The sequence below is a fragment of the Chamaea fasciata genome, unplaced genomic scaffold (assembly GCF_029207755.1).
Source record: "Chamaea fasciata isolate MVZ Bird 193981 ecotype frontalis unplaced genomic scaffold, bChaFas1.0.hap1 SCAF_7, whole genome shotgun sequence".
Taxonomy (NCBI): domain Eukaryota; kingdom Metazoa; phylum Chordata; class Aves; order Passeriformes; family Sylviidae; genus Chamaea; species Chamaea fasciata.
In genome coordinates this window covers 59111788-59134249 of record NW_027094092.1, presented here as the reverse complement: position 1 = coordinate 59134249, position 22462 = coordinate 59111788, and the positions used below count along the sequence as shown (strand labels likewise).

At 51.3% G+C, this 22462-nt stretch overlaps 1 protein-coding gene across 4 annotated transcripts; it reads right to left on the bottom strand.

The window, feature by feature from the left end:
* Nucleotides 1–475: 475 nt before the first annotated feature.
* On the bottom strand, nt 476–8476 carry OTX2 (orthodenticle homeobox 2). Of its 4 annotated transcripts, XM_066186955.1 has the most exons (5): nt 8397–8476; nt 8108–8198; nt 4391–4609; nt 3835–3986; nt 476–2532 (listed from the first exon to the last, which is right to left on the bottom strand). In XM_066186955.1, exons 3-5 carry the CDS (start codon nt 4485–4487, stop codon nt 1912–1914), a joined length of 870 nt encoding a protein of 289 aa, XP_066043052.1. In that variant the 5' UTR covers nt 4488–4609; nt 8108–8198; nt 8397–8476; the 3' UTR covers nt 476–1911. The 4 variants fall into 4 exon arrangements, with proteins under 4 accessions (XP_066043052.1, XP_066043050.1, XP_066043051.1 ...); XM_066186953.1 differs by lacking the exons at nt 8108–8198; nt 8397–8476 and adding an exon at nt 6436–6522; XM_066186954.1 differs by lacking the exons at nt 8108–8198; nt 8397–8476 and adding an exon at nt 6203–6367.
* Nucleotides 8477–22462: the final 13986 nt, after the last annotated feature.

Sequence of the window (22462 nt, the reverse complement as noted above, 5' to 3'; positions counted from 1 at the left end):
AAGAGGGAGAAGGACAGAGAAAGAGGCACCAAGAGCAAGGATGCGTGGGAAGGGCTTGATCCTGCATCCTGGGGCACTGGGGCTTCAGCTTGTGAGACTGTAGCTCAAACACTCATCCCTGTCCTTTCCCCAGCACCTCTGCTCAGAGCATCCTGCCTGATCCAGGTTCCCCCTTCTCCTGCCTGGGAAGTTTATGGCTCTCCCCAAATACACAGCTGGGGAATCCATCCCCTGGGAAGCCACAGAGCAAACACATCCCTCCCTCCCCGTGGGGAGATTTGTCGAAGCCGGGGTGGGAAAGGTCACGTTCGCCAAGGTCTCCTCGTAACGAAAGTCTTTTGATTTGAAAAAATTCAAAAATAAAATAACACCCCCTCCTTAATTTTGCTTCCTTCACCTCGGGGAGCTGCCAGCAGAGCCCCTTTTGTCTCAGCCCTGCAGAAGCAGCCAGACCCTCCTGGTCTCTCGTGCCCGGCATCGCCCCTTCTCCATCACTCACCGTCTGTGATCAAAATGGAAGACAACCATCAAGTGTGCTAGAACCATTTTAATATAATTATACATATCTGCCAAATCCAGGAGAGAAAAAAAAAAGGTTTATGCATATATATCTTTTTTTTTTTGTCCTTTTTTTTTTTCAGTTAACATCTGCAAGCATAAACGACAATGAATTTCTCGGTTTAAATTCGTCCAGGTCAGAGCAACTGCCCAAAGTCCTGTTGGATTTGACGGGTTACTGCCGGCGTGACCAGCAGTAAGTGAGCTCCAGAGGAGTTAAATGTCCTCGGGTGGGGTATTTTCGGTCTTTCCTCTTTCATTCAGAGACAGTTTGTTGTAAAAAGTTTCAGTGCAGTTCACCTCGGGTGAAAGGCGATCGTGTTTTTTTGCGGTTTTCTTTTTTTTTTTTTTCTTTTTTATTATTTTTTAAATATATATTTTTAATTATTTTTTTTAAAGATGATAATAGGTAACTCAGTTGCTCTGAATTTCACTTATAATTATAACCTATTTAAATCACAGCAGAACTCCCGCTGGTGCAGAGTTCATAGTTGCATACAATACAGGAGATCACAGTTTTGAAGTCTAGCACAGATTAAAAACCACAGATGTACCATTTATATAAGACACACACTGATTGTCTCTTAAAAACTACATATTGACTCCTTATGAACATTATCTTTTTTTTTTTCTTAATCTTTAAATAAAGTAGTGCAGCTAGGACAATCAGTCACACAACCCACACAGCCCTGAACCAAGTTCTCCGGGTGCCAACTTCAGCGAGTTGGGCATGAAACAGTTGGATGAGCTCGAGAGAGAAAGAAAGAGGGAGGGACAAAAAGAGGGAGAAAAAGAGAGATGTTGTCCATTCTGAATATTTTAACCGAGGGTTGGCTAACACATTGGAAACCTCTGGGTGAAGGATCATCTTTCCACGCACACACAAAAAAAGAAATAAAAACCTAGACTCTTTTTTTTTTCTTTTTTTTTTTCTTTTTTTTTTTTTTTAAAACTGGCCCGCAGGTGGGAAGAACTCCCACCTCTTCCAAACAAAGAAACCCAACAATTGGCTAAGACTAGAAAGAACACAGATGGGTCTGTCTGGTTTCTGCTCACTAGATGATCTGTCCGTTTAAGGCCTTCCTCCTCCGATTTTCCTCTTTATTATTCCTTTTTCCAGAGCGTCTGAGCAGGAGATGAGTCTGAATGGGATCACACCAACACTGTCCCCCTCTTGTTGCCATCAGTTTGTTGTTTTTTTTTGTTTTGTTTTGTTTTTTAAATTTTTGTTCGTTTGTTTTGTCCGTGGAGTTAATTTTTCTCTTTAATTTAACCAAGACCTGACTAAAACTGGAGCGCTCGGCCCAGCCTGTTCATTCTCGTCGCGGTTTCTCTCGGTACCACAAAGGTTCTTCACAAAACCTGGAACTTCCATGACGACGTCTGGTCCTTATAATCCAAGCAGTCAGCATTGAAGTTTAACTTCCAGGAGGCGGTTTGGTCTTTATAATCCAAGCAATCGGTGGTGGAGTTAAAGCCCAAACTGGAGGCTCCATAGCCCTGGGTGGAGAGGGAGGCTGGAGACTGGTTGAGGTGGCTGGTGACCGCGTTGGCACCCATGGGACTCAGGGTGGCCCCCGGCCCGGGGAGCTGGTGGTGCATAGGGGTCAAGTAAGATCCACAGTCCATCCCTCCGAAATAGGAGGTCGATCCAGCGTATCCTTGGCTGTAGCCCGATGCCTGGGTGTAGGTCATGGGATAGGACCTCTGCATGCAGGAGGAAGAGGTGGACAGGGGGTCTGAGAGCGGGGAGATGGATGCCGGGCTCCAGATGGACACGGGGGCACTGCTGCTGGAAATGGTGGGGACTGAGGTGCTGGAGGGGGGAGTGAACTGCCCGCTGGTCCCGCTCTCCGAGCTCACTTCCCGGGCTGGAGAATTCTTCTTTTTAGCCGGCCGTACCTTGTTCTGGCCCCCGTTCTGCTGCTGCTGCTGCTGCTGCCGGCACTTGGCTCGGCGGTTTTTAAACCACACCTGGAGACAGACACGAGGGAGGGAGAGAGAAAAAGCCGGGGGTTAGGGATGCTCGGGCAAATCCGAAGCAGGAAACGGATTGTGGCAGGGAGACGTTGCTGGGGAGGGAGACCTCAAACTGTCCCCCAAGAGCAGGGGGCTGCAGGCTGCTGCAAAGAAAAGCTCCGGGGCTCCCCCTCCCTGAGATCATTAGCAGCAATAACAAGTGGAAATCACAAATCAAACTCCTTAATAAGGTCACTTTGGGGGAGAAGGGGAAGCATTCCCTCTTTGCTGTTTGCCAGCCAGGGACCCCCAGGAATCGCTGTTTAAGGCCTATTGAAGTCGAGCCCTTAATTAGAAACAATAGAACATCAGAAAAGGAGGGAACAATTAGGGAAGCAGAGGCTCGGGATGGGGAGGGGGGTAAAGATGCCTCATTTACCCTCGGAACAGGCTCTTTGCTCTCATTCCCTCGGCCAGAGTTGGCCCCTCAGCCCATCTCACCTTCCCCTAGCAGGGCCCGAGGGGGAGGCTCGGTGGAGGTTTTGTGGGGAGGAGGATGGATTTTGGCTTGGGGGTATCCCAATCCCAGCCACCACACTCCACAGGAACACGGCACCACACAGCCTCGGGAAGCCTCGTCTGGAGGCAAGTGGGAGGGATGGCTTTGGAGATGCCCTGCCCCTGCTGCTGGGATATTCTAGGTCCCAGAGGAGGCAGGAACCTCCTGCCCTGCCAGCAGCACCTCCAAAACGCTGCCTGGATGGGATCACTTCAGGCTCCTGCAGAGGAGACAGCCTAGCCCCAGGAGAGGGGTCCCCCTCCACCCCTCTCTCATCAAAGTCCCCTCAGAGGGGGACGAAACCCTTAATCTGCTCTGGTGTGAGCCAGGATCCCAATCTGGCCCAGCTCTAGGGATGTGGAGATCCCTGGGTAAGGGGGAGATCCTTTGTGGCTTCTGCAGGGCCCCCAAATGTCCACAGGACAGGCTGGGATCTGGGGGTGCTGGGGATGGGTATGGAAGGTTTAAGAGCCAGGATCCAGGATCTGCACAACAACCCCTCAGTGCAGAGGGAGGAACGGGGGACACACTCCAACCCTGGGGAGACAAAATGCCACCACATCCCCCCACTGAACCCCCACCCATCTCTGAGCCTCCTTCACCCCACAAGGGCTTGATTTGGCTTCAGGACTGAACCCATCCCCTAAACCAGTCCCCTCGTGTTCCCCCCTTGTCATGCACAGGCCAGTCCAGCCCCTTCACGGCGGGATGGAGGGGGAGGGCAGGACGGGGGTCTCCGGAGCCACTCCGCGTCCTACCTGCACTCGGGACTCGGGCAAGTTGATTTTCAGGGCCACCTCCTCCCGCATGAAGATGTCGGGGTAGCGGGTCTTGGCGAAAAGAGCCTCCAGCACGTCCAGCTGCGCCCGGGTGAAGGTCGTGCGCTCCCGCCGCTGCTTTCGCGGGGTGGCTGCAAACGGAGCCAGAGGCCCTGGCTGTCAGTCAGCGGCCCCTCTGACCCCGGGGTCCCCTCCAGCTCCCTTCCCAGGGGAGCACCCACATTCCCTCCCCTCTCCCGGGGGACCCGCACCCCCAGGATCAGCCGCCGAAGTGTGGCAATCCCAACCCCACATCCCCCCTGCGTGCGTTCGGAGCATCCCCAGCGTGGGGGTCTCCCCTGTTTGCAGCCCCTTTCACCGATAAAAAGTTGGGGGTGAGGAAGAAGGGAGACAAGGGGGACCCCCACGCCCTCACCCACCCAAGCCAGCGTGATCCCTGGGCATGTTGCCCCTCCGAAATCCCAGCGGCTTCTCCTCCGTGTAGCAAAAAAAAAAAAAAAAAAAAAAAGGAGGAGGGAAGAAAATCGTGGCTTACCGGGATAACCGACGGACGGATGCAACAAATCCATGCCCGAGGTTGTGAGACTCAGGCCATTGACTGCATAAGGTGGTTGCTTAAGATAAGACATCATGCTAAAGTTGTGGCGGGGAGGAGAGTTGGCCGAAATCCGGGCGAGGGGGAGCCGGCCGAGCGCCCTGCCTGCCCCGGGCGGTGCCTGCGGGAGCCGTCGGGCGTGGAGGAGCCGCCAGGTGCCTGCGCAGGAGGGAGAGGAGGGAGCAGTGGAGGGATGAAGGGGGAGTCAGGCCAGCTCGCTGCCCCCCCCCGCCCCCCCGCTTTATCCACCCCCCCCCCCCCCCCCGTCAATCCTCCCGCTCGGACCCCAACCGGATTTGGGAGCTGGGAGAGACTGACTAGATAAACGCATCTCTCCCCAAAAAAGGGTGAGGAGGGGAGGGAAGGGGGGGGGCGCACCCCAGCCAGTAATTACTACCCGAACAAAACCCCCCCATGCCTTCAACTGCCCGCATTGTACGGCGGCCGGGGGCATTTGCATAGGATTCCCGGCCGGGCACCGGCTAATTGTCTCAAGCAAAACTTGATTGGGGCCATTGGCAGACACAAAGAACCCCTCGGCTAAATAAATAATGCAGATAACAAAGCCCAAGGGTGAGAAACAAAGAAACAATTCAAGAAACCTATCTCTCCACTAGTCTCTTGCAAGGACTTTAATTATCCCAGGTTTGGGCAACATTCAAACCTTCCCCCCCCCCCCCATCCCTCTTTTCCCCCTTCCCCCCGACGTTGCTGCATTTCAGAGCTCGAATGCCCGCTCGGGAAGAGCCAAACTTTTCTGCTCTCCCGCCATCAAGTCCACGTCTGCAGTAATTTCCACCGGCCATTTGCACCTAATTAGTACTCCGGGTAATTAGATTTGGAGGCAAGTAACAGATTTATTAGGCTTTCAAGAAAACTCTCGATGACGGAGCTGAAGCTAAACAAACACCTCGGTGGTGAGCGGCCCCGGGACAGCCCCGGCGGGCCAGCGGCTCCTCCGGTCCCCGCTCGGGGATCCCCCGGTCCCCGCTCGCTGCCCCCACGGGACCGGGATCTCCGCACCGGGGAACGAGGGGGGACCCAAACACGCACTCCGCCAAAATAAAAACCACCCCAAAACAAAAAACAGGTGCACGGCAAGAGGCCAAACAAGGACTCCAAAAAAGGTTGAAGCTGGTTTTTTCCCATAGAAAATAATTTTTGAGGAATCTTTTTCGAGCACAAGCTCGCCCTTCGCTCCGTTCCCAGCGGCCGTCGGGAAATGAACTCCAGCACAACTTTCTTCCCGAAACACCCCAAAACTCCGCGTTTCAGCCCAGACGACTCCCCGGGAGGGCCAAGCGCTGCCGGGGGGACTCCTGCCCCGCCAGCTCCGTCGGTGCGGGTTCTCCGCGGCGCGGAGTTTCCCCTTCTCCCCTCGGGGAAGGGATTTGCCGCGCACAAACGCGCTGAGCGGCGGAGGGAGCGCGCATCCAGCGCGGGGTGCGCAGAGTCGGGCCCCGTTTTTAGCATCACTCCCCTCGGCGGAGGCCGAACGGGGACGGTTCTGGCCAGGGGGGAGCCCCATTCCGTGCGGCCGCCGCGCAAGACGCGCGGGAGAGCAAAGCGGGGGTGGCTGCCCGCTTCCAAACCAGCGAGCAGAAATTTTAAAGGGGAAAAAAAAAAGGAAAAAAAAAAGGGATTAAAAACAAACAAACAAACAAAAAACAACACAGCAAAAAAAAAAAACCCCGCAAACGCCTCTTGAAAAAAAACCAAACCAAACCAAAAAAAAAAAAAACAAAAACCAACCCTTAAGCTCGGTTCGGTTAAACTCGGCGGCATCCCGCCGAGGCGCCAGCCCGGCGCGGCCGCCCGCGGAGCCCCTCGGCCGCGGCCGCGCATCCCGGGGCGGCCCCGCAGCCCGCGGAGCAACGGCTCCACTCGGCAATCTGTCACCTTTCCCCCCCCTCCTGCTTCCCCCCCCCTCCGCTCCGCACAGATCCCGGCTACCAGTTGCTCTGCCCTCGCTCAATAATAATTACCCCGTCCGAGAATTAATTATAATAAATGTTTTCTTGATAAACTAACGAGATAATCCGGGCGGCACACGCTCCCTAATTACGAGCCACCGGCCCCGGCTCCGCTGCTCGCCCCGGTGATTAATGCGGGGCAGCGATCCGCGCCCAGGCGCGCAGCCTGCGCCCCGGTTTGCCGCGGGGGCCGGGGGGGCTCGGCCAGGGCGCGGAGCAGCTCCCGCGGAGGGCAAGGGGAAAGGTGCCAAGGTAGGGAAGGGAATTTGTTCTCTTTTGTTTTGCAAACGAGAGCCGCGTTCCCTGCCCTCGCGGCGCTCCAACGAATTTCTGACATTTTTGAAATTCTAGGTTATTTTTTTTTTAATTCAATTTTTTTTTTTCCCTGCGCTCGAGGGACGATTTGGAGTGATATTTCCCAACGCGCGAATTTTCCCCCGGTGCAAAGGCGGCGGGGATGGATGGACCCGTCACCGGCTCTGCCGGGCGCTCCCCAGCGCTTCGCCCTCCGAACCCCCGCGCTGCTCCGCGGCCACGGCCCCTCTCCGCGACCGGGAGCGGCAGAGCCGGGATCGGCGGGCAGCCACCTCCGCCTCAGGGCCGCCGAACCCGTCCCTGCCTCCCAGCAGCTCCCGACCGCATTTTTAAAGTGCTTTTTCTCCCCTTCTTCTCTCTCTTTTTTTTTTTTTTTTTTTTTCTAGAGTTGCACCTTTTCAAAATAAATAAATAATATGCCTCAACTTTTCTAAGCAGCCGAAATCGAAATAAACCTCAGCAGCAAAAGGAGGTTTTTAGTTCTAAAGAAACTTGTGCACAAGGACTTTTCCCGACTTTCTCTTTGTCAGCGCGGTGCCACCTCAGAGCAGAGAGGCCGGGGCGCGTTACTCGCGGTCGGTGTCTTTAGGAAGCGCTTTCCAAAGGCATAAAAAAATTAAAATAAAATAAGATAAAAGAGATGGTAACCAGCTCCAGCCCCTCTCCGACCTGGATGCCATTCCTGCCATCCGTTTCGCCCAAACCAAATCGTGAAGCTCCGGCCCTAAATGCCTTGAAGGTTTCTCTCCCTGCGCTTTCCAGCCCGGTTCTCCCGGGCCGTGAGTGCTCACAAACACCTTGGCAAATTCACTTTGCTGAGTCTCCACACCGCGAGGAAGAGGAGGAGTATGAAAGGGTTCTCAGGTAGGAGTCGAAAGAGGGGAGAAAATCCTCCACCTTTTTGTTTTTTTTTCTTCCCTAATTTTAAAAGTCCGGCTTGAGGTCAGGATATAACTACAGGCCAAAGGAATAGGCCGGGGAAAAATCATGTACCCAGCGAAATCGCGGTGAAGCCCCGCGCCTGCCCGCGGAGAGCTCCGCGGAGGCTCGGGGGAGCTCGGGTGGCGATGGGGAGAGCCCTCGGCTTCCCGGTTCGGCCCTTCCCCTTCTCATCCCGCAGCTCCCGGTCCCCGCCGAGCACCGACCCGGGGCCGCCGGCTGTCCCCGACCCGGGGCCGCCACCGCCCGGCCCGGCCCGGCCTCTCCCGGGCAGCTCCTGCTCCCCTCCACAGAGCACCCCCGCAGCACGCAGGCTATTTAAAAATAATAATAATTTAAAAATATATATAATTTAAATTCCCTTCTCCCTGAATTCCTGACCGCCCAGCGATGCCCCCGAGGAAGGATGGAGCCAGCGGGTCGGACTTACCTGCGAGCCTCGCCGGAGCCGCGGGCAGGGCTGGGGGGCGAAGGGGGAAACCTGCTCCCGGATCCTCGCCAAATTCAGAGCTGGGGCTGAGCTGGGAGAGAAAGCACAAAGCGGGAGGTTAGAGAGCTCGCCGCATGCACATGCCCACGACATCGGGGGAAAGGGGGGGGGGGCGGAGGGGGGGTGGAGAAAAAAATGTTTGAAAAAGGAGAATAAATGGGGAAAAAAGGGGAGGGGACGGTGCAGGAGAGGGATGAGGGGATGCTCGGGATCTGGGCTCGGTACATACAGAGCTGGCCGGTGCCGGAGCTGGTCAAAGTGATTTTATTTTTAATAATAGTGGCAGGGTGCGTTGGAGCTGAAGGTCTCTACCTCTCTCGGGGAGCTTTGCTGAGAAAGCGCCTCTCTGGCAACTTTTTGACGCAAACTCTCCAACCAATGGCAGGGAGAGAGTGATTGACACATCTAAGCCAGGGGGAAAATAATAAAAACACACACAGGGGGAGGAAAAAACAGGCCGCTGCTGTACCGGGGGGACAATCCAGAGAGAAATAACAGCCACCGAAATGACACCAGAATATACATTAAAAGAACCTGCTCGGTTTTAAAATATACATTATGGAGTGGAGCGGATGAAGTCATTGTAGAAATTAATGTGATGGACAGCAGAGATGGAATTAGCGAATTGCCCGGGGAAGGCGAGGAAGGGGGGTCAGCAAAAGGCTGGGGCTTGGCTGTAATAGCAACAACAACAACAACAAAAGATATTTAATGTATAGAAGTAAATATTTGCGAAGGGGGGGACGTGGAGCCCGCCAGGAGCCCTGGGCTGAGCAGCGGGAGATGGGTGAGAGGAAACCTGCGGGGCCCGAGGGGAGAATCCCCCCAGCACAGAGCGGGGTGCCCCCAGCTCCGGGTCCCCCCAGTCACACCCACGGATCGGCCGCACCCCAATTCCACCTCCCGGGGGCCAAGTCAGCCCTGGAAGAGGGGTAATCGTGTCACCCGGGGGGCGACGTAAATGCGTTTTAAATTATATTTTTAAAGATACGTTGGGAGGAGGGTGTAGAATGGGACGGAGAGGCGTCGCGTCGACTTTGCAAATAGGGACGTGCACATGTTTTTAATGGAAACGATTTGGGAGCGGTGACGGGCTGAGGGTGAGGAGGGCCCGGGGAGTTCCCACTGCCGGGCACAGCCCGGCCTGGAGCACCGGAGCCAGGCACCGGGATGTTCCCCTCGCACCTCCCCGTCCTCACTCAACTTCTCCCGGGTCACAGCACCCCGAAAATAAAGCTCTGTCAAAAAAGCAAGAGGATGGAGGCGGCTGAGGTGGGAGGGAGGGAGCGCTCATACACTTTCCTCACTTGTGACAATGAGAGGAAAAAACTGCAGTGGCTCGATCATTTTAACGGGGTGACCTATGTTAATGAAGTTATAGCAATTAATTCGCCTCTTTGTGGCTCTCGCCGAGCCTGGCTGCGTGCGATCCAACGTGGTTGTCCTTGGACTTTAGCGCCGGAGGTTCGCAGGTTTGGGACGCTCGGGGCTGGGCTGGGCGGATGGGTGGTGTGGCTTGGTTTGGGGTTGTGGTTTTTTTTTTTTAAGCTTTTTTTTTTTTAATCCTTTCCTCCCAGTAAGGAGGAGGAAGGAGGCGGCCGAAGGGAAGGAAGGAGGGGAGAGGAGGGGAAATAAAACAAACAAACAAACAAACAAACAAACAAACAAACAAACAAACAAAATACCCCCTCGCCCAGAACCGACGCAGCCCTGCCCGCCGGAGTCGCTCCCACTTTGGCCGCTGGGTTGTCTTTGGTTTTTTAATTTGTTGTGGGGTTTTTTTGTGTGTTTTTTTTTGTTTTGTTTTGTTTTGTTTTTGTTTGTTTGTTTTTTTTTTTTTTTGCGAGGTGACTTCGTGGAAAGTTGGTACCCGGGGTACCTCCGGCTGGTACCCTCCTGGCCCCACGGGACCCCCAGCCCCTGCCCTTCTTGGAGTTGTGTTTTGATTTATTTTTCTCTCTCAGACCCATGAGATTCTTTTGTGGGGACTTTTTTTTTTTTTTTTTTTTTGGTGGATTTGTTTGTCTACTTGAGGGTTGTTTTTTTTAAATGGGGGGGGGGGGAGGGGGTGGGGGTAAGGGAGGGGCAGCTGCAGCCGCCATCCCTTTGCAGCATCCCCCCCTCTCTCAACCCTTGCCCAGAGATCCGCGCCGGGCAAATCCTTCCCTCACCTCCCCTCATGTCGGCAGGGCCACGCCACCCCTCAGCCTCTCCTTCAGCAGAGCACCAGGAATAAATATCCCGATTGAACCCTTCCCCCCCCGCCCCCCCTCCGCCCCCTCCGCCTTTGCCTTCGTCTCCCGCCCCCACATATTATTTAATAACCTTAATCCACCTCGGAAGAATGAGAGAGATAATTCGTTCCCGTGTACCCTGACCAGGAGGGTATTTTCGAAATCGATTAAAAAATAAAGGGGGAAAAATAAGACTAAAAAAAAAAAAATTTAAAAAAAAAAAAAAAGGAAAGAAGAAAAAAGAAAAAAAAAAGGAAAAAGAAAAAAAAGAAAAAAAAAGAAAAAAAGGGTGTCTGGGGGCTGGAGGCAGCCGGGCTGTGGCAGAGCAGGGCTGAGCAAGGCAGAGAAATAAAATTCAGTGCCTGAAGACAGTATGTGGGAGAGCAGGATTGGAAGCAGAGCCCAGCCCGGCTGGCAGCCCTGCCTGCAGCTGCCTGGCCCTGGGCAGAGCTGCTGCCCTGCCTGCAGCAGGAGCATCCCAGCCTCTCCCTCTGCCCCCTCCAGCCCGACAAGTTGGGAATAATTCCCGCGGCCAATAAAACAAGTGGCAGAGATGGACAGTGTTACTTAAATAAACAAGGGTCTCTTTAAAATTCTCATCCACTTCAGATGTCTAAAGTAAGATTGTGATGATTTTGTCACGGTTTGGTAAATTTACCCCTTTAAGAGGCTTTCATAAATCCCAGAACACACCTTCAGCCAGATTTGAATATAGATTTAGGTTTTAAAACCCAGAAGCTGGGAACACCGCTTTATCAAAGAGAATTTCCCTTTAGCTTAGCAATGTGTCGGAATGGCTCTTGCAAAGATTGGATCTGAGAGGGGGAACCTTCTTTCCTGGAGCAATCCTGCACACACTTTGCAGCTGCCTCTGCCTTCAACCTTCTGCAGCTCGGGGAAAAGTTACCAAAAAAAAGAAAAAAAAAAAGAAAAAAAAAGACAATCATTGTTGCAGCTGTAGGATCTCGATTTTTTAAAAAAACCTATTATTTTTTACTAATTTTTTTTTAACTTTCCCATCTCTTCTGGTCCGTTTGGAAAGCGTTGCAGTGCAGGTACAGTCCCAGAGATCCAGACTAGCCGGGGCTAACGGGGAGTGAGTGGAGATGTGTGATTTTCTGCCCTCTGAGAACTTTATGCCTCAGAGAACCAAAATCTGCTTCTGGGATGAAAAGAAACTGTAACTTCTGCTTCTCAGTAAGTTCTCCAACTTTCCGGTGCCAGTCGGGTTGCAAAGCCATTTTCTCTCTCTCTGCATAGCTTGTCTCTCTTCTCTCCTTTTCTCCTTCACCCTCTTCACTTCTCCTTCTGATTTAATTTCCCACTCTCCTCACTATCGAGACCGCTCCGGGTTTTATCGCCGTGTCTGTCGCTCCCAGGACTGAGCTGCTGCCCGCGGTTGTGATGACCAAGGGTGGGGTGGGGGGGGAGGAAAATTAGAAATCATTTATTCACCTCGGGTGAGAGTTAAGGAAAGAAGCAGGGAGGAAAAAAAAAAAAAAAAAAGAGAAAAAAAAGAAGAAAAAAAAGAAAAACCCACCCCAAAATGAACCGATTTATAATTTGTCATCTTTGTATCTCTGATCGGCTCCGGAAAGCGATGCATGCTACGCGTTTTTAAGCTTTTCCCTCATCGGATTTGTGTCTAGTTAAAATATTCCAGACTTTCCTTGAAGTTTATCTGCAATTCAAGTGCCGGTTGGAGTTTATTTTAGTTTAGGGTGGGGTTTTTTTTTGGATTGTTTGTTTGCGTTTTTGTGGTTTGGGTTGGTGGGTTTTTCTTAAGTTCTGAGCTCCCCCTCACCCCAAAATCTCCCTTTGGGGGGGCGCAAAGCCAGAGACATTGGTAGAGCTGTGTCACTTCGAGAAAGGGTCAGATCCGTTTTAAAACGCCGGAATGATTAAAAAAAAATAATAATAAATTCCCCTCCTTTTCCAAGTGTCTGGGATGGGGGATGGCGGAGCCGTCACTTCTTTTGGGGAAGGGAAAAAAAATTAGAAAAAAATATTTATGAAGGCAGCATCTTTGCCTAGATGAACCCAAGTTTCCTAATTGGGATGTGGGTGCCGGGGGAAGGAGAGGAGGGGATGGTAGAGCTATTTCGGGGCGATCTGAAATTTGCCCAGCTCCTCTTGGAGCCGGGCAAGTCCTAAAAAATGTCACGCCGAGAGCAGCGAAAGTGAGGTCAGGGCTTGCACCTGAGGGAACTTCTCGTGTGCAACGAGGCGGGGGTGAAATTCCCCCCCTTAAAAACAAAACAAAACAACCCCCCAAAAAACAACAAAACCGCCCAAATAACTGAAAGAGAAATAAATGCTCGGTGTTAAATAAATAAACCAGCGTTTGGGGGAGGCTGTCTGGGGGGCGTGGGGCGTCCCCCGGGGGCCGGAGCGGGAGCTGGGGCAGGGCTGTGGGGCTGTGGAGTGTGGGGGGTGTGTGCTGATGAAAGGCGCTAATGCTGCCGGTTTACATAATTTTTTCCCTCTCCAGGCCATGAAGTTACCTTGATGAGCAGCTCGCTGCAGCAATCAGATTATAGCTCCCAACCCAGATATTAAAATAACAGTTACAGTCCCGAGTCCCGCGTGTTGGCAAACTTGGGAGAAATGAAGGGGTCGGGGGAGCGGGGGGAGGGAGAGAAAGAGCCAGAAAAGGGGTTTTGTAAGAAAGAAGAAAAGAAAACCGCAGAGAAGCTTTAAACTAGTCTTTCGTTTGTAACCTTTTACAACCTTTATTTCCCGTATATGAAAAGCTCCTTTTATTGAGACCCAGAAAGAACTTTTATTTTTTTTTCCCTCCCCCCGCCGCCCCCGCAACCTTTGGATTTTTAATTAGAGCCCCTCAATTGCAGCCATATATATAGGAATCGATATAAAGTAATCCGTGGAGATGGGCTGAGGTTTTAATCGAAAATCTTCTTTGCCATTCTTTGCAGATCTTCTTTAGCCGCTGGCTGGTGGAGAAACAAATGTTCATTACAAAAAAAAAAAAAAAAAACCCCCCGAACCCCCCAAAGCAGCTTCCCCCCAACCAAACAAAGCCACAAAGCAGAAAGCTTGCAAAAGATCCCAAACCAACTGTTGTTACCGTGTGAATAAGAAATTACTCCCATGCTTAACTTCATTCCCGCTTGCAGGCAGGTATTTTTCATATTGAAAAAAAAGTTTTAAACCAGCTCCGAATACTACAGTTAATTTATTTATTTTCTTTCTTAAAAGGTGTCAGGGTGATGGTATTTTCCGTGCGGGAAGGGTCTGGCTTGTGCCGCGGGAGTCTGTCTGTCTGTCTGTCCGGCAACAAAGATCCCACACGTATAACACTGCGCTGAAACCCACATCCCATCCTCTTGCAGCTTCTCAGACTCACAAATATTGCACTTTCTTTTATTTTTTTTTTTCCCCTCAGTGTTTGGCTTCTTTCCCCCTTCTTTTCTTTTTTTTTTCTTTTTTTTTTCTTTTTTCTGCAAGTGCTTTATAGTATATAAAATTTAACTCTTTGCTTCCCCGACATGAAATATTTCTTTTCCTATGTAAAAAGAAAGGGAGAGAGAGAGAAAAAAAATTTCCCAACTTCCCCCAAAGCTCCCCCAAGCTTCCTTCTTTCTAAAGAACTAGGGCTGTTTTTCTCCAGGGGAAGGAGGGGGGTGGAAGCTAAATATTAAACAATGCAGGCAGCTTCGGGTTTATTTTGGTAAATTAATTGTGAGACTATTCTGGCTCCTATGTGTTTCTGCATGATTAAACTGTGCTATTTGTTCCCCAAAGCTGCGCATTAGCAGAAAGCGCAAGTCTATTTTAAAGCATCATCCTCAGGTTTAATGTAAGCAAACTGGGCTGAGTGAAAAGTTTACCCGAGTAATTGCAACTAAGAGTCCGCTGTAGTTGGTTTAATCATTATTTTCCATCTGATAAGTGCGTTTTAAAGAATGGGCCCCGCATTTTTTTAATCTGAAGGAAGAGAATCTGGCCGTATTTGTACCCCAACCTCGCGTCTTATCTGTATGAAATTTCAATTTATTTAAAAGCCTGGTATTTAATACACGACACGGGCCACATTTAGTTTAGACAACCCCCCTCTTGTACTTTCTCCGTAATCACGCCTAATGAAAACGTGGGATTTTCCCATTATTAAAAAAAAAAAAAAAAAAAAAAAAAAAAAAAAAAAAGGAAAAGAGAGAGAAAAAAAGTGAAAATATAATGCATCTTCATTAGGAAAATTGACTGCTGTGCTCAAGACAGTTCTTAATTGAAAAGGCAACCTATTTTAATGGTGTGGTTGAGGAGAAGATTACATACTTTATCCAAACACAAAGACAATTAATAATGAGGACCAGGCTGCTGCCATTAACTCTAATGTAGTTACATCAATGTCAATGCAAAGTGCTCGTACCTGAGAGGTGCTGGGGGATGCGCCCGCGGCCCCTCCGCCCTGCCCGGCCCAGCTCAGCCCCTCCGCCGCCGCCAGCCCCGGGCACCGCCGCCCGCTCCGCCGGCAGAGCCCTCCAGCACCGGCCCCGGGTCGCTTCTGCATCATTTTTATTATTGTTTTTTTATAGTTTGAACGGCAGCACGACCCCGAGGAGTTGTGCGAGCGCGGCTCGCCTTCGCCGCTTAGCTTTTAAAGGGACTTTTCAGAGCTGCCTAATTCAGGATATTTAAGCGCAGGACAATGCAGGGTGGTGGGAGCGCTTAAGCTGCAGTTTGCAAACGAATCCGTGCCCGAGAGCCGAGGGAAAAGTCCTGTCCCCCCCGCTCCTTCCCGGCGCTGCCAAGCGCCAGCGTTCGCCGGAGCGACGCCTCCACTTTAGGCATTTATTTGGACTTAAAAAAAAAATTTTAAAAAAACCAACAAACCCTAAACTTTCAGTCGCTCGCTCGATGCGCCGATCAGGTGTGTTTATATGGAGCGTTCGCTGTGGATGTTTTACCCGATATTTTTTATTTTTTTTTTCCCCTTCCCTTTCCCAGGAGGAGCGGCTGGGTGGAAGCCCCGCTCCCCCGCAGCTCCGCGCTCTTTGCGCGGCGGCGGAGCCCGGGGAGTGGAGGGGGGAGGGATGCGCAGAGCGGTGCCCGAGTTGAACAAAGTCCTCCTCAAAGCCCCTTTCCTCGGCAGCGGAGTGGATTTGATAATTATAAATAAAATAATGAAACCAGAGCAACACAATTTCCCCCTCCCCCCAATTAAATAATTAAATAAATAAATAAATAAATGAATATCCGATAACCGATCCCTCCCTCCCAAAACTGCTTCCCCCCTCCCCCAGCGCCATCCCTGCCAGCAACTTTCCCGCAGATCTTTGTCCCGCACCGGGCAAAGCAGCGCCGGTACTCGGGGGGGGGGGCGGGTCCCGACTGCGTTTATTTTGGGGGGGATCAGGAGCAGAATTCCCGGCCTGGATCCCGCATCTCCGCCCGATCGGGGCGGTGAGGGGTTGGGAGGGGGATGTTCCTCCTCTCAGCCACCTCCCGTGGGTTAAAGTGGCTTTTTTGGGGTGTCCGAGTGGGGTGCGCTGGCAGCGGGGACAATGCGGCCGGGGAGGGGGGGGGGCTGCAGCCTCGGGCCTAATCCCGGCCGTTCCCCTTCCAGCAGCTTTTAATCTCCGCCGGGGGGAGGAGAAGGAAGGGGAAGGTGGAGGGAGGGCGGCGGGGCCGGTGCCGGTGCCCAGCGGCGCGGGCTGCCCGCCCCGGGCGCGGTCCCTCCCCGGCCCCGCCGCCGCCGCAGCTGCCGCCCCCGGCAGGGAGAGAGGGAGGGAGGGATGGAAGGGGGTGCGGACCCGCACCGGGCACGGCGGGGGCCCGGGAGGGCGGGACAGTGCCCGGCTTCTCCCACCGACAGACAGACGGACGGACAGGGCAGTGCCTGGCATCCCCTCACAGACAGACAGAGGGACAGGGCAGTGCCCGGCATCCCCTCACAGACAGACAGATGGATAGAGCTGTTCCCAGCATCCCCTCACAGACAGACAGATGGACAGGGCTGTTCCCAGCATATTTTCACAGACAGACAGACGGACAGGGCAGTGCCCGGCATCCCCTCACAGGCAGATGAACAGAGCTGTTCCCAGCATATTCTCATAGACAGAGGGACAGGGCTGTGCGCAGCATGGCTCACAGACAAACAGACCGACAGACAGACAGACAAAGTTGTGTCCAGCATCTTCTCATAGACAGATGGACAGGGCAGTGCCCAGCATCCCCTTACAGACAGACAGACATGGCTGTGCCCAGCATCTTCTCACAGACAGACAAGTGGACAGGGCAGTGCCCAGCACCCCCTCACAGACAGACAGACAGATAGACAGACGGATGGACAGGGCTGTGCCCAGTGTCCCTTCACAGACAGACAGAGCTGTACCCGGTGTCCCCTCACAGACAGACAGGGCTCTGCCCAGCATCTTCTTACAGACAGACAAATGGACGGGGATGTGTCCAGCATCCCTCCAGATGAATAGATGGACAGACAGACAGATGGATGGACAGGGCCGTGCCCAGTATCCCCACAGTCAGCCATGGCAGTGCGTGGCTGCCCTCCCCAGCAGACAGACATGACGGTAGGGTGGGCAAAGCAGTGCCCATCCAGCACTCTCAGACAGACAGGCAGACATGGAGGTCGTTTGGGCAGAGCAATGCCCATCCGTGTCTCCCAGACAGACAGACGGACAGACAGCTGTGGCCCAGCGGCCCACACAGCAGAGAGCTGCTCCGGCTGCAGCTGCCCTGGTGAGCAGAGCTGGGGCAGCCCAGGTGGGGCCGGGCTAATCCCCAGGCAGACAGGCAGACAGACAGACAGGCAGACGGGGCTGTGCCCCCTCACCCCGCCTGGCGAGGGGATGCCCCAATAAATCCCCGGCAGAGCAGGTGGAGCACGGCTAATCCCTGGCAGTGCCCGGGGCAGGCAGGCAGGGCTGGGGTTTGTCCCGGGAACACCTGGATGGACAAACAGCCCAACACCACCAGCCGCGGTTCTGCTGGGAGAGGCAGGGCCCGACCCGCTGCCACAGCTGGAAAGGAGTTATCGGGTCCGTGACCATCCCAGTGGGGGATTTTCTACCTGTGAAAAAAACACATCGATGCGATTTCCTTGCCTGTGCAGGCAGGGAGAGGCGCAGCAGCGGGGGCCGGGCTGGCTGTGGCCTTTAGGAACTACCCTGACATCCGCAATCGGAGATAAAAAGAAAGTTCCTGCTGGTTCCCTTCCAGACAAATGAGCCTGGCCGGGTCTCTTTGCTCTTTAGCAGCATCTGCCCACCCTCTGCACCTGATTTCTCGCAGGAGCCTTTCATCTCCCTCCCCTGCCTGCTCCCGGAGCCCCGGCTGCTCTGCCCGCGGGATTAACGGTACGGGAGGATGCGAGTCCCCGGGGACCCAGCTGTGCCACCTCCTCCCTGTCACCATCGCTCCCACTGCTCTTCCCGCAGCTCCTGCACCTCCTCGGAAGGCTGACTGCAAAGGGATTTTTGAGGGGAGGAGAGGAATTTCCGGGGTTTTCGGATTCCTGTCTGGAGACAGCCGTGCTAGGGGCTGCCACCTCGGTTCTCGGCAGGCTGTCCCTGCAAAGGGGACATCGGTAACACCCGGGTTTGTGCCTGTGTCTAGAAAGCAGGAATGTGAGCCAGGTGCAGCAGGGTTTTGTGTGGGAATGTGTCTGCCCTCTGCGTTAGTTTCCCTGCTGTTGGTGTAGGTAAATCTGATAGCAACAGGTTGTTGAGAAGCAAAAAATCCCTCCTTTCGTGCGCACTCACTGATGGACACCAAGATGGGGTCCTTTGGTGGGAGGTTTCTTGGGGAAATAAATGCCTTTCTGGGTGGAATTTTGGCCATTTCTCAGCCGTGTCCTGCCCCCATACACTGCTGTGGCACAGGGCTCAGATCTGTTGCCTGCCCAAGGTTGCCAGGAGCATCCAAGATGCCCTCAGGTCCCTGAGACTCCCACTCCAGAGGAATTGCAGGAGATCTGTCCCTCCATCGGCTCAGCAGCTGGATGCCAGCAGGGACACCCAGAGACATCTCAGGTGACACTGGACACCTGTATTGAGGCAACAGAGCCACCCTCACTGTCTGAGCTGTTCCAGCTACGGTGGTCAGTTCTTCAGGTCTTTTCTGGTGCAAGGTGACAGCACTGTCACAGCTTTTTGCATCCACAGGTGAAATGCAAGAGCCTGTGGGTAACACAACCCTGCCCATGTATTTTCCTGAGCTCACTCTCAGTGCCCTGTTCAGGAGGATCAGTGATGATGTGGTAACTTGACTGACATGGCAAGAGAGATCTGAGTTCAGGAGGTGCTGACAGCCCAATCAGTGAGAGCAAAATCCTTCTGAGGTCCTTTGGCTTCGTCATCCAAAGTGTCTTCCTACTTATTTATGGCTGCCTAGGGAGTATTTTGGATGTATGGATGTACACAAATGATATCTAGAGAATATCCTCCAAACCCTGAGGTTCTTCTCTTCCTGTGTGCAAACCCAGGGCCGTCAGGACGAGGTAGTAAGATAATAGATAAAAGATGGTGATGGTTCATTTTGCTGTGGCAAGGATGGGTTAGGAGGGGCTGGCTGCAGGTGTTCATTTGAGGGGGAGGTCCAGGGCCAAAGCTCTGGCTCATCTTTCTGCTCCAGTTCTCTGGAATCAATGGCTCGTGCAAAGGCAAATTTCTGGGAGAAGAGAAAGGGCTGAAGCTGCTTCTTCAGCCCTGCCTGTGGCTGAGAGGAGGAGGAAGATGGAGTAGTGATGGGGCTGGCATGTGTGGGAGGGTGTGTGAGGAGGAGGAGGATGGAGTTGGAGAGACTCAGATTGGACATCAGGAAAAATTTCTTCATGGAGAGGGCTTTTAAGTGGAAGGGGCTGCCCAGAGAGGTGGTGCAGCCCCCACCCCTAGAGGTGTCCAGGGAAAAACTGGATGTGGCACTCAGAGCTCTGGGCTGGGTGACAAGGTGGTGACAGTTGGACTTGATGATCTTGGGAGTCTTTTCCAACCTCAGTAATTCTGTGGTTATTTCCACTTCACCAGTTCATGCTCTTACCTCTGGTGAAATGGAGGAAAGCTGCAGCTTCAGCCCCGTTTTGGTTCTTGTAGGACTTTTCAGCCCTGGCATATTTTTTGTCGTATCATACTTTGCTTTTGGACTGCCTGTCGGATTTTGGACCACTACTCCAGATTTCCTACCTGTGCATGGGGCTGGGAGTAGGCTTCTGTAACTCTAGAATTAGGACATTTGCTGTGATTTGCTCTATAGAGTCCACAAATCCACGTGCCTGTTATCTGATGAGAAATCTGGAATAAGCTGCACTATGTCTTTATGTAACACAGACAGTCACAGGCTATGCCAGCAATTGAAATATTTTATTGAAATGCAACTTTCCAACATTTTTTGACATAGGCGTTATCAGGAAATGCAAATTAGAGCATATTAGTATAACAATATAATTGCTCAATTCCCCTTAAATCACTGCAGTTCTTTTCTTCAGAAACACTACAGGAAGAAGAAGGTCGATTCCTTTCATATAACTAAGGACTTTTAAACCTTTTTAAAGTGCGTTTTTAATAAAATATTTTATTTTCATGCTATCCTCCTGCACTGTAGATAGTTTCAGCCTCTGTGCTCGGATTAATTGTTACAGGAGTTATTATATAAAGCCTATTAGATTAAAAAAGAACTAATATAAACACCACTGGCTGTATTTTACCCTGCCCTTGCCATTCAAAAAAGCTTCCCAGTGGCTGATGTAGGAATTATTATTGATGAAACACAGGACTTTTAACACCAGATTTTCTGCGTGCACTAAGAGCACAAATCCAAGTCCATTTATCAAAGTAAATAGAAGTCCAAGGTGTTTCTCAAGCAAAAAAAGTTAATTTTAAAGCCCAAGTGAGCCTTTATTTTGAGGAAAAAATATTTCTGAGAAAAAAAAAATCCCATGAATGTGGTTCTTGTTTTGGTGACACTGAGCCTTGGAAGCTTGTATATTTTTTACTTCAAATGTGACCATCTCATCAAACCTGCCCATTACTCAAAACCTGGAAGGAAAAATCAGTCAGGAATGGAAGTGGCAAAATGGTTTTGAGAAATGCAGTTGGACACCTTAGAAAAATGTGGACAAGGATGTCATGGACTGGGAAAAAAAGGTTGACCAATAATCAGGCATTTATGGCTGAGCCAGTTAGAGAAGGTCATGCTGAATGAAACTCTAGTTATTACTCTATACTACAAAATACTTCAATTATCATTAATTATGAATTTAATCTGGCATTGGAACTTCCTGCCAGTACTAATGAATTAATTCTCACCACACCTGATAACAAAGGGATGTTTTCTCTCCAGTTTTCAGGGGAGGAACTGCCTCTTAAGTGAAGGTCAAGAAAAGAGCCTGTGGGAGGACTGGTCTGGTTCCTCCCTCCCTTTCACAGACACACTGATATCCCTTTCTCAGGCTTCAAAATCCAATGAAGTAACACCCACAGCATCTTCCAGAGGAGGAATTACAAACTACACTTCTACAGTCCTGGACAAAGCACGATTTAGGCAGTTTAGAGACAAATGGGCAACTCCACATGATGTCCCAGAGTGCTAAATTTCACTCAGGTTTAACCAAAGGACGTGCAAAAACTCATGTGGCTGCGCATCTGAGGCAGATCAGGAGTGCAAACGTACTTGTTCCAAAAGCCAGCCTCACAAACATTCCCAAGAGCTGCTTTTGCAGGCACTGTGGGGCTTTTGGGATTGTCCTGAGCAGGGCCAGGAGTTGAACTTGATTATGTTTGTGTGTCCCTTCCAGCTCAGGATATTCCATGACCCTGCCGTGAGCCTGGACTTTGAGGGAGCTCTGCCACACATCCAGACCATGCAGCTTCCGTTGGTCTCATTTGGCTGCTTGCCTTAATTAGGACCTCACCGGGAACCAAACTGGAAATTTTTCCACTTTGCAGAAAATGGAGGAATATTGAGGGACCTGCCCAGATTTGTTCCTTAGGATAACTGGGCATCCTTCTGCATTAACACCTGGATCCAGCACACAGGATACCTTGGGTTATGTGGATTAAGAGCTTTGTGTGTTTTCTCCTTTCACTGAAATGTTTTCATTTTCCTTTTGTGGACTAAAATCACCAATGTCCCTGTGGGAAAAGTGGAGAAGGGCCTGGCTGTTGGTTTTTCTCAGGGAATGTGGCAGCAGTGGCTGTGGAAGTGCTTCCTCTTAAAGACAGATTTTTGCCCCCTGTGTGAGGCTTGGGAGAGGAAAGACGAGACCAGATTCCAAATTTGTTAAAACCAACACAAATATTGCAACATGGATCATGCAATTCCAATTGCTTGTCCCAAAGGAATACTTATAAATCCATCAAATTTCAGTCGGCATTTTGATTATTCTGTGTTTCCTCACTCTTGTGGTAAAAGCAGCTTTCATACTTCCCTTTCCTTTTTCTAAGTTTTTTTTTCCCCCTTTAAGGCAGCAAACCCTCCATACTGAACCCTTACAAAGATCTTAAACCACCTGGGAATGGTTCTCACAAAATCCTCCTCATGTGATGCCCCTGCGTGGTCACCTGGCTGACAGCTGGGATTTCCCTTTTCTCTGCACACAACTTTCAGCCTGAACTTCTTCACAAACTCTTCTTTGGATCTTCCTTCGAAATCTCATGCAGTATCAACTCATTCATCTGCTCTAGAGCTCGGTTTCCAACTTTTTCTTCTCTGCAGTTGCAGAAAGGACTTGTCTGGCTGGTGGAAAGGTCGGTGCATTAATCCTAAATCCTTTGGTGGGGTTTTCAGCACCATACACGTGGACCTGGGGGGAAAATGTGTTTTCCTTTTGGTGACTGAAGCAGAAAACTGTCAGGATAAAAGTGGACTATACAGAGCTGAAAACAGATTTTTTTTTTTTCCAGATTTTACAGGTAATCTAAAACCCCTTGGAAATGTGATTTTGAATCAGTCACAGACATTGTGCTTAGCTGACATGAAGTATTTTATTTTTAGGCTATTTAACTCGTTTAAAAACTCAGTTTAGTTTAATTTTTTTTGGTAGGAAAGTGCTGTTTTAAAATAATAATATTAAAAAGTTAATTTA

What these genes read in the sequence shown, in the direction of transcription:
- OTX2 (XM_066186955.1), bottom strand. Translation starts at nt 4,487, where the DNA reads ATGATGTCTTATCTTAAGCAACCACCTTATGCAGTCAATGGCCTGAGT. An exon ending in TCCGTCCGTCGGTTATCCCG is followed by an intron (nt 3,987 to 4,390) that starts GTAAGCCACGAT and finishes CTCCGTTTGCAG; the next exon opens with CCACCCCGCGAAAGCAGCGG. An exon ending in TGCCCGAGTCCCGAGTGCAG is followed by an intron (nt 2,533 to 3,834) that starts GTAGGACGCGGA and finishes GTCTGTCTCCAG; the next exon opens with GTGTGGTTTAAAAACCGCCG.